Source organism: Tenrec ecaudatus, chromosome 10 (assembly GCF_050624435.1).
Source record: "Tenrec ecaudatus isolate mTenEca1 chromosome 10, mTenEca1.hap1, whole genome shotgun sequence".
Classification (NCBI taxonomy): domain Eukaryota; kingdom Metazoa; phylum Chordata; class Mammalia; order Afrosoricida; family Tenrecidae; genus Tenrec; species Tenrec ecaudatus.
In genome coordinates, this window is record NC_134539.1 from 144,491,963 (window position 1) to 144,503,681 (window position 11,719).

Here is an 11,719-nt window from a genome sequence, read left to right on the forward strand (position 1 = left end):
TAGCTTGCTCAACCTCCCACCAAGCCTGCCTTGATGACAGTACGCCTGTATTAAAACATCTGGATTTGGGTGGGCATAAGGAACCCAGAGGAAAATTACAATTGATTCAACTTTATGTTAACTATTTGGGCCTCCTAATTTCTGTTGAAGATAGCTCTATCTACACGCAAATATTTTTTGTTTCTTTTTTTAAAATAAATCATTTTATTGGGGGTTCTTACAACTCTTATCACAATCCATCCATCCATCCATTGTGTCAGGCACATTTGTACATTTGTTGCCATCATCATTTTCAAAACATTTTCTTTCTAGTTGAGCCCTTGGTATTAGTTCCTCATTTTCCCCTCCCTCTCCCACCTTCCCTCCCACATAAACCCTCAATAATTTATAAATTACGATTATTTTTTCATGTCTTGCACTGACCGATGTCTCCCTTTACCCACTTTCCTGTTGTCCATATCCCTGGGAGAGGTTTATAGTAGATCATTGCAATCGGTTCCTCCTTTCTCCCCCCACCTCCCCATTCCCTTCCTGCTATGGCTACTGTCAGTATTGGTCCCAAGGGGTTTGTCTGTCCTGGATTCCCTGTGTTTCCAACTCTTATCTGTACCCGTGTACATTCTCTGATCTAGCCAGATTTGTAAGGTAGGGTTAGCATCATGATAGTGGGGGTGGGGGTGGGGAGGAGAGCTGTATGTGTCAATAGGTGCTATACTGTACCTGTGATTGGCCCGTCTCCTCCCTGTGACCCTTCTGTAAAGGGATGTCCAATTGCCTACAGATTGGCTTTGGGTTTCCACTTCACACTCCCCGCCCCATTCACATTGACATGATTTTTTGTTCTGGATCTTTGATGCCTAATACCTGGTCCCATGGAAACCTTGTGATCACACAGGCTGGTGTGCTTCTCCCATGTGGGCTTTGTTGCTTCTCAGCTAGATGGTCACTTATTTATCTTCAAGCCTTTGAGACCCCAGATGCTATCTCTTTTGGTAGCCAGGAACCATCAGCTTTCTTCACCATAATTTGCTTATGCATCCACTTTGTCTTCAGCGATCATGTCGGGAAGGTGAGCATCTCAGAATGCCAGATTATTAGAACAAAGTGTTCTTGTGTTGAGGGAGTACTTTAGTAGAGGCCCAATGTCCATCTGCTTCCTTAATACTAAAGCTATAAATATATGTACATAGATCTATTTCCCTCATCATCATATAGAAATATATTTACATATGTACATGCCTGTATTTAGAGCTCTATAAATGCTGCACACAAATATTTAAAAGCCTCTGAATCAGAGTTTTCAAAATTACACCAGAAGATCAGAAGGTCACAGTTGAATTGAAGGGAATGCTTCTGATGTACTAACGAAACAGCATGGTGGACAACAAAGATTGTTACAGCCCATAGCTTGATCACGTAACTAGGGAATACCCGCCCCCCCCAACCCCCCCAACTTAGGGCTGTAGCTGCCACTACTAAACTAGTGGAAACCACAGCAGATATGGTGCTAGGGAACTTTTGGGGTGACTGGTGCCCCCATGCTGTGTCGGCCTTATTTAATTCTGTCATGACACAACATTTTTCTCCCAAATGGTTTCTTTTCAGTTCTGAAGAAAATGTCTAGACTATAACTTAACCTTTAGATTTAATACCACCTCTACTTTACTAAATAAAGTAGCCCATGAAGACGTTCCTCATAAAACCTACACATCCTGAAGAGGAAGCCTATTAGCTAAAGAATATTCCAAACTTACTCTACTTGCTATAGGTTCATATCAACAGCTGTGAGGTGGATTCATCTGGTTAATGCCCCAATCATTAGCAAAGCCAGGTGGTAGCAAAGCCAGGTGGTAGCAAAGCCAGGCGTTTCCCTTTGCTAAGAACAATCTAGCCACACTCAGATAAATAACCCAGCTGTCAGCACACCTATGACAGCTTCCAGTTTGAAGGTGCATCAGTTATAGCCTGACAAGGTGGTGACTGGCATCCTTTGTCCCTGGCTCCTTCCTGGGGCTGAGCTGGACTCAAGGACCACATATATGTTCTATGAATTCAGAGTTAACGGTCTCCATTAGTCTATCATTGGCTCGATCAATTTAGCAGCAGTACTAGAATCTCAGTTTGAAGAGGTTGTGGCACATGTAGAAATATTAATCATGGACCTTTTTGAAGCCCCCTTGTACATACAAAATGCCCTAAATAACAGTACCCATAAGCTTCAGGACATTAAAACGGAAATAGCAATGATGAAAAAAAGGAGTTCTCCAAAATAGAACGGCCTCTGACAATCTCTCAGCTGCCCACAGAGGTACTTGGCCATAATCAATGCGGACTGTACTCTATATTAATCATAAACAATGCGAGTGTCTTACCTTGATTCTGTTCCTTTCTTATCTGATGTTATGTCATTGGTTTTTCTGTTATGTCAGATGATGGGGAAAATTGCTTGTTTGGGTTATTTTTTAAAATCTTTATATTCCTCATTGTTTCTATTATTGTAATCCTAGAATGCTCTTCTGCTTTAGCTGAATGCCTTTTAGCCATGAAATGCTGCACTGCGACACTATGTGACCTTTCTCACACAGTCATGCTGGCTCCACAGGTTTTCATCAATGATCGTGATGCTTAATCTCCTTTGCGTCCCTGCATGTGTCATTCTGGCCTCTGTCATTCTCTCCTGACTCTGAGACAGGTTCCTCAATATGGCCTTGAGTAGTAAGCCAGTCCTCGCAAAACCTACTCACCCTGAAGATGAGGCCTGTTAATTTGGCAAGCTAACGAAATAATTTTTAACTCAGGTTCCTCCAGAAAACAAAGTCCTTGCAGAAAACAAGCTACTCCATTGCATGCAATCGGCATCCCCTAGAGGAGGCTTGATCAAAGAGGGAAATGTAAGCAGAAAGTTTCAAACTGGAGGCGCTGTGTCAGATTTCAGAAGCCTGGAGCCAACATGTATTCCCAGGAAACAAAAGGTCAGGACTGACGCTATTTGTTCATGCAAAGAGTGTGCCAAGATATAAACAGTGTGTTCCCAGGAATAATAGGTTCATGATGATAATCGTGTCTAACCCAATCCGCTGATAGCACTCACCTACGTAGTAACTCACTCTCTCCTGGCCAAACCTTCCGTTTCAGGAAACTTCAAGCTGAAACTAATCTGATCTGTCATCAGTCATCAGCCCCCTCCCTATCTTTCCTTGACCATCTACAGCCGTTTAGGTGTTTGAGTGGTAGAATGCATTTTTCTTAGCACGACGCAGCTTGAGCCTTGCAAGTCCTCAGTATGTCTTTTCTTTCCATCTTAGCAGACAGAGTATGAGATTTCCTTTTTTGACAGCGTCCATCCTTGGAAAATATCTCCTAGTACCTTTTGAGGAGAAATCCCAGGGAAGGTTCTAAGAGCTTCACCAACAGGACATTTAGTCCTTCTGTTCAGGGATAGGACTTTGTTCAAGAAAAAACACAGACAATGCCAACATCGAAGCGCAAGTGTCTTGCCTTCAGGAATCTTGGCCCCAGTGTATTGGCAGCCCCGTTTCATGAAAATCATCTAAAACTGAGGACAAAGAGCCCTGATAGGCAGTTTGGCGACTCCCTTCAAGTCAGTTCAGAAGCAGCACCACCCCAGTGTCAAATCTGTTCTCAGAAATGTGCGCAAGAAAACTCTCTGGGGACCCCGGGGAGCCTGGATAGAGTGCACTGGCTCCCGGACAGGACAAAGAACAAAATAATACTCTGTCTATATATATATATATTTTTAAAACCCACAAAACTGGTTTACTTTCTCTCTCTCTTTCTCTTTGTGGAAGGGTGGAGAGTGTTTGTATTTCTCTTCATCGTGCACCAAATCCCTAAAGACCACAAAGAAAGCCCGACAGAGCCGGCATTCCTGTGAATGCCGTCAGAACAGGAGCTGCTCATCAGGGAAGCAAACCGTGAAAAGGAGATTTCTGTCTCCCATAGTATGAGGAAGTGCTTAGCTCTTCACACCGGGCTCCAGGAAGCGCGGAGGAGCTCGGTGGGAGAGATGCGAGGATGAGGATCGAGGCGGCACCAAGGGCTTGGTGATGGGTTGGGTGGGGCCAGGGAAGGGGAGCAAAAGCCAACCAAGTAAAGAAACACACTAAAGAAAACCAGTGGGCTTGTGATACAAACACAGCTTTCCAATGGACTCCCCTGACTCCTCTCCAAGGGAGCGAAATGTCCTCTAAGTAGAATCAGAATTTGTCCCCAGCTCATGATCAGAGACTGCTCAGGGGAGTAGCGTCACAAATCGGGTTTAGGCCAGGGGTAATGTGTCTTCTCAACAAATCGTCTCAAAAGGAAAGAGCCCTCCTTTAGAAGAACCCTTAGTCTGTAGTCCCACCGCTCTGAGCCACAGGGCAGCAGACCTGGGTTCTAGCAGTCCCTGCTAAGAGCTGTACCACAGAAAGCTACCCCAAACGGCTAGCACTCTTGGTCTCCTCCTCTGCACACAAAAAAGGCCAAACTACCGTCCATCTCTCCTAGCCTTCTCTCCCAAGTCTAAAATCCTAGACTCTCCATCACCAAATATTTCAAATGAAGTCAACAAGAACTTTCTCTTAGCAACTATCAGCCCCCAGGGGCCTTTCCTGCTCAAGACTTTCCAGCAGGCTTATGTTTAGTCCCAAGATGGGGACTCCGTCTACCATAATCAAATGAGGCACTATTCCAAGGAGGCCCTTAAAATTAACCCGCACGCGGTTAGTTCTTTTAATTATTTATTGACGCTGAAATGAATGTCTTTCATTTTTTTCTGTTTAAAAAAAAAATGCTCCTCTAAACTGCGGTTCAGTTTATCTTCTTTCTCTCCCAGAGCTGTGTGCGCCTAGAACTGGGGAACATGTCGGGAGTTAAAATGAGGCTAGAGAAACCCCAGTACTCTTTCTGTCGCAATTCAAAAGGCCTCGGAGTTTTCATTTAGTTCACAGTGCTGGCTTGATCCATTTTCAAGAAACATTGCACACACACACACACACACACACACACACACACACACACCCTCCCCCGCCCAGCGTTTGCTTACACACACACACACACTCACCCTCCCCCGCCCAGCGTTTGCTTACACACACACACACACCCTCCCCCGCCCAGCGTTTGCTTACACACACACACACACACACACCCTCCCCCGCCCAGCGTTGGCTTACACACACACACCCTCCCCCCCCCAGCGTTTGCTTACACACACACCCTCCCCCGGCCCAGCGTTTGCTTACACACACACACACACACTCACCCTCCCCCGCCCAGCGTTTGCTTACACACACACACACACCCTCCCCCGCCCAGCGTTTGCTTACACACACACACTCCCCCGCCCAGCGTTTGCTTACACACACACACACACCCTCCCCCGCCCAGCGTTTGCTTACACACACACACACACACACACACACACACACTCCCCCGCCCAGCATTTGCTTACACACACACACACACCCTCCCCCGCCCAGCGTTTGCTTGCACACACACACACACCCTCCCCCGCCCAGCGTTTGCTTACACACACACACACACACACACCCTCCCCCGCCCAGCGTTTGCTTACACACACACACACTCCCCGCCCAGCGTTTGCTTACACACACACACACACACACTCCCCGCCCAGCGTTTGCTTACACACACACACACTCCCCCGCCCAGCGTTTGCTCACACACACACACACACACACACACACACACACACACTCACCCTCCCCCGCCCGGCATTTGCCAGATTAAATGCTTATGACAGGCGACAGGCAGAGATAGCAAACAAATCGTGGATTTTAGCATGGCTCTGCCGTGGCCATTAACTAGTCATGTGGCTCAGGGAACATGAGTTAACCTCTCGGAATCTCACTTTACCCATCTGCAAAATGTGGGTTTTAACACATCTTTCCCCCTAGCACTCTCCCCGCCCCCAGCCTGCACCTCCACACTAACTGGACAAGGCCAGGGGAAGCACCCCCCAGGTTCTGTCACTAGCTGTTTGACATCTGATTGTTCAAGATAAAGAGAATGTGTCTTATTTTCGGAGCTCCGGGCACTGCTGCTAATGAACTCCAGGGTTTAGGCAGAAATGCCATGGAAAAGGTCCATCTAGGTTGACTCAAGACCTAAAAAGCAAACCAGGAGTGGAAGCATCCGCATGCAGAACTCAGAAATCATCTTGAAACCTCGAACCAACACTGTCACATGAAGCCCTCCTTAAAATGAAACAACAGTTTAGCCCAATTAATACAGAACATGTACCTTGAACATGGTGCTCTTATTAAAAATGTATCTATGAATATTACTTGACCAAGAAAACCTGGTGGTGCAGTGCTTAATGCACTCACCTGCAATTGAAAGGTTGGCAGTTGAAACCCAGCAGCAGCTGCACAGAAGGAAGATGGGGCAGCTGTAAGATTACAGCCTTGGGCACTCCGTGGGGCAGATCTGCTCTGCCCTTTAGGGGGCGCTTTCAGTTGGAATCAACTTGATGGTCATCCTTTGGGGTTTGGTTTTATAAAGTGACATCAGTTCAGCTAAAGCAGTGGTTCTCAAACTTCCTAATGCCTCCACCCTTTCATACAGTTCCTCATGTTGTGGTGACCCCCAAACCATAAAATTATTTTCGTTGCTACTTCATCACTGTCATTTTGCTACTGTTATGAATCAGGCGACTCCTGTGAAAGGGTCGTTGGAGCCCAAAGGGGTAGAGACCCACAGGCTGAGAACGGCTACTCTAAAGCAAGGTTGACAACTTTGAAGGACGGGCAGCCTAAATGAATGCAGATGAAACAATATGGGTGGAGAATGATGAGGAGTATGTAGCCAGTGCTATTGAACTGTTTGTGGAAATTGCGAATGGATGTATGTCTGGTTGCGCTCACTGCCACCAAAGGAACCCTGATGGTCTACTGGTTACGCTTTGGGCTGCTAACATCACGGTGTGCAGTTCAAAACCACCAACTGCTCTGTGGGAGAAAGGGAAGGCTCTGTAAAACTCCACAGATGCCGTTCTGCCCTGACCTAGAGAGCCACTATGAGTCAGAATGGACTTGTTAACAGTGAGTTGTTGTTTTATTGCCATTACAACAAACCCAAAACATTAAAATTAAAGATAAGCACAGGGCCTTGATAAAGCTAGCAGAAACTTTCTAGGTATCTAGATGCAAGTCAGGAGTTCTGAGGTGGAGTGGAATACACGGTGGGCAGCTAACCTCCAAGTCAGCAGTTTGGATCCACCAGGCTCCATGGGAACAAGGTAAAGCTGTCTGTCCCTGTAAAGCTTTACAGCCTCAGAAACCCCCAAGGGCAGTTCGACTCTGTCCTATCAGGTCCCCATGAGTCAGAACTGACGCTCTGGTCAGGAGTTTGGTCAAAGTGTCAGTGGCTGCTGCAGAAGACATCAGTCATGACTCTACTTGCTTGGGTATCCAAGAAGTGGAGGAGAGGCACTTGGAGACTCTGAAGGTTAACGTGACCTTGGCCTTGCTTCCTTATCACTGGCCTGTTGAGCAAGCCTCCTGTCTGGAATAAATCATTTCTACCAAGAAGATGTACCAGGGTCTCCAACCTCAGTGCCAGTGAACACAGTTTATTTGGAAGTAGGGTCTTTGAGGAAGATGGTATCAGTAGTACGAATACAGGGGGTCCTGACCCAACCTCATACAAAAAGCAGAAAACAGGACGAGGAGCAGAAGACAAGGGTAAAGATGGGCTTGGGAAGGCTAGGCTATTCTGCAGCTGCTCACGCCTCCTTGGGCCTCTAGGACTGTGAGAGAAGTTATATCTGTTCTTTAAAGTTAAAAACCAACCTCTTCAAAAGAGCAAAAAAAGCAGGCGCCCAAAACTCTGCCCAAGTAGCTGGTAAATGTCTCCTTTGAAGAGACTATTGAGCCACTTCCCAGTTTTCAGTGTTACGGTCAGTGGGACATAGGGCAATGGGGATTCTCTGAGAATGTGCATTTTCCTGTCAGTTCAGACTCGAGGGTGGAGCGTATCAAGTAAGCCAGGCCCCTTTTCCTGGTTCATCAGCTGAGCCGGTCATTCTAAATCCTTTCCATTTGAAATCTCTGTCAGTCCACAGCGCTCATGTGCTTCTCTGATAAAGCAGAAAATGACTTTAGAACAGGACCTGGCCGAAAAGGAACCAGGCTTACTTTAGCTCAGATGAAGTAGACATTAATTCACTTATAATTACACATTATAGGGCAGGTGCAGTCTGATTTTGCTAGCTAATTAAGAAAGGAAGGGCTCCGCCTAGACCACTCAAATGTGATGACCTCAGTGTAGTTGTGAGTGTTTACACACACACACACACACACACACACACGGAAAGAGCACTGAGTGTTTTAAGAGAGAATGATAAGGGGGGTGAGATGTATATAGATAGTCTGCAGGCTGAGAAAAGAGAAGATTCTAGAGCAGTGGTCCTCAACCTTCCTTATGCCACAACCCTTGAATACGGTTCCTCATGTGACCACCACCCCCCAACCATAACATTATTTTATGTTGCTATTTCATAACGGTAATTTTGCTACTGTTAGGAATCAGGTGATGGCTGTGTAAGGGTCTTTCGACCCTCAAAGGGGTCAAGACCCACAGGTTGAGAACTGCTGTTCTAGAGCTATGTTCTTCACTTTCACTTGCTTTTCTTTTCTTTTTTGTATTTCACACAATACCAACACGGGCCCTGGACGCCAGACCCCCATCAGATGCAACTCAGATGCATCACACCCCAGAGAAGCCCAGGGGGTGGGTGATGGTAACTTTTTCTAGAAGCACTACCCCCTCTCGGTGGGCTTTCCTCACCAAGCTGTGTGAGGCTCCTCCACTTTTGTCCACAAAGTCGGGGTTCGCGGGAACGCCCATTCCCGCAGCTCTGCCTACCCACACGGCGTCCATCCTTCAAGACGCTGCTCAAATGCGAGCTTCTCAACTGCCACCAAACGCAAACGCGTGGCTGACCACTCTGGTCAGGGCTCTCCCGGGATCGGGATCGGAGTTACTTTGCAACTTGCCTTGGGTTGCACTTGGGTCACGCGTTAGCACGTGCTGCAAGTTCCTGGTGAGCACACAGCCAGGGCCCAGTTACCCACCTCTCTGCCTCCGCCTCAGCATACCGGGCCCTGCCTTCCACAAAGCAGTCATAATAACTGATCCATTAACTTAGATACAGACATAGCTCCGACCCCGGTTGCTCCGGTGCTGTCACACCAAACCAAAGGAGTGCGGTTCAAGTCGCCCTGGCTGGCTCCCCGCCGCCAGCAGTGCCCGGGCAGAATCTGGGCAGTGGGCAGGAAGGAGCGGAGGGACGGGAGACCCGCACGGAGGCACGCCGCTTCCGGAAGGAAGGATGGGCCGGGGGCGTCGCGGGTCCCGGGCTGCAGCCCCAGAGCGGCGGGCCTCGACCCCCAGCGGGCCGGGCGGCACCGCGTGCTGGAGCGCCCCCCTGTGGCCCGGCGGCAGCCCCCGCCGCTCCCCACCCACCTCGCTCCCCGCGGCGGAAGAAACGCGAGCCCAGAAAGTTTCCGCGCCAGGCCGCTGGCGAAAGGTCGGAGCCGGGTCCCGGGGCCTCGGGGCGCGGGCGTGGCGGGAGCGGAGCCCAAGCCCGCGGTGGCCGCGAGGCCCAGGGGCGCAGACGGTTCCCGGCGAGCCTCCAAAGGGTCCCCGGCCGCCCCCGGGCGGGGCTGGGGTCCCCCGGAGCCCAAGAGCGCAGGGCTTCTCCCCACGCCCGACCTTCCAGCGTAGGGCGAGCCGGACAGTGGCCGGGCCCACCGCCGGGGCCAGGGACACCTTCCAACCCCACCTTGCGGGGCACGTTTGGGGCGCTCGGGTTTGCATTCTTCCTTGGAGGGGGGGTGCGGTGTGATCCCCAAGAGCCCACCCGGAGCCCACCGCCCCACCCAGCGCCGCCCTCCCCCACCGGGTGACAAGTGGGCAAACTGCAAACCTTCCCTCGCGTCCCCTTCCAGCCTCGGGGAGCTGGCGAGCGTGCCCGCCGGGTTTCCTGGCGGTCCGCAGTGGAGCCGCCTGCCCAGGGGGTCGCGGCGGCCCTGGGAGAGCGAGGCCCGGCCTGGCGCGGCGCTTACCTCGTCCACGGTGAGGGGCATGCAGATCCGGTACTCCTTCAGCAGCATGGTCCCGCCGGCGCCGACCCCCGGGGCGGGAAGCGCCCCCAGACCAACAAGGGTGCCGCCCGGGCGCGGGCAGGGCGAGCTCAGCTCCTGGCTCCCTCCTCGGCGCCCGCGAGCATGGCAAGGTTTGGGTCCCGGTGCGCGCCGCTGCCCCGCGCTCCTGCCTCGCCGAGGTGGCCGCTCCCGGAACGCGGGCTTGCAAAGTCGGAGCCGGAGGGAGAGGGAGCCGCAGGCAGTGGCTCCGATCGGCAGCCCGGGGCTGTAGAGGCGACTGGAAGATCAGGACTTGCCCGCCGGGGGACCCGCGGGGGAGGAATGGAGCTTTCCGAAAATGAAAACGAATGCACACAAGTCCCCCCCTGGACCCGCCTCGGACACAATCCAGGAACCCGGAGACCCCTCGGCCGGTTGGTCCCCCCGGTGCTAATGTCACCGAGCGCCGCGCAGCCGGAGCCCGAGCCGCTGACTTCCCAGACAAAGGCTCGCCGGGCTCCTCTCCGCCCGCGGTAAACAAGGCTTCCTTCCCGTTTTAGGGCCAGTCCCCGGGCCACTAGCGGGCTCGGCGGGGAGAGGAACGGGAAGCCGCGGCCGCCGTTCGCCGGGCCCGACCGGGGCCGCTGGTTCCTCCGAGCTGGGCCGGCTGCTGCGAGAGCCGGCGCCCGGCGCGCGCTCCCCGCCCGGAGTCCCCTCGGCCCGCGAGCGCCGAGCGTGCCCGCGAGTTTGCAGCCGCGGCGCTGGGGCCGGAGTCGGCGCGAGCTGCAGTGTGCCGGGGCCGGGAGGTGGGTGCGGGAGGAGGGCGTGCGAGCGAGCGAGCGAGCCAGCGAGCGAACCAGGCTGACATCAGCAGCGGCTGCGGCGGGGAGGGTAGCCCCATCCGGCCAATAGGGAAATGGCAAAGAATGTGGACGATTTAAACAAAACAGCATGTCTCTCCCGGGCGGCTGCCAGACGGCCGGGCTGCTGCTCAGCCTAGGCCAGCGGGGCCTGGGGAGGCCTGGGAGAGGGGCGCCCCTCGGCTCCTCCACCCCCAGGCCGCAGGGTCGGCCCCGCCACTCGGGACATTTGGGGATTCCAGGTCCAGGAACGTGCCTTGATCTTGAGGCTTTTGTAGAAAGCCCACCAGCCGCCACTACTCCCACCTTTGGTCCAAGCAACCCATCCCAGTGCCTGGTTTCATAACTGGCTTGAGAGAGGGAATCCTGGGAAACCGACAAGTGCAAACGATGTGAATGGAAGTGCAAATCACACAGATCTCACAGAAGGGCCTGGAACCACGACGTGGGGATGTGGGGGGTGCATTCAGTAGAGCCCACACTGTCTTTTCCCCTGCCCTGGCCCCGGCTGCAGCAGTCTGGAATCGGTTTTCTCATCAGCACTCTTAAGTTCAAAAAGTCACAGTGAAATGTCAATGAAAATGCCTGGAGTGTTGGTATTTCATCCATATTAAACAGATCCCTCATTTTAACCACAAGAGGCACATTCTTCAGTTACTCAGGAAGCAGCATGTAACTGCTGAAGTCTGTTTTTCATTTGTCTGGTATTTTTAAGCTTGTTTTTCCAAAGAAAAGTTGCCGGGTGAAAAA

General features: G+C 51.5%; 1 protein-coding gene across 1 annotated transcript in view; it reads right to left on the reverse strand.

Annotated features, from left to right (window-relative positions):
• PITPNC1 (phosphatidylinositol transfer protein cytoplasmic 1) overlaps positions 1-10,929 on the reverse strand; it is a 289,670-nt gene extending 278,741 nt beyond the window's left edge. Inside the window, exon 1 of the mRNA XM_075562110.1 lies at positions 10,092-10,929. Coding sequence (XP_075418225.1) covers positions 10,092-10,139 — 48 coding nt within the window. The 5' untranslated portion in view covers positions 10,140-10,929. The remainder of the gene's footprint in view (positions 1-10,091) is intronic.
• Between the last annotated feature and the right edge of the window lie 790 nt (positions 10,930-11,719).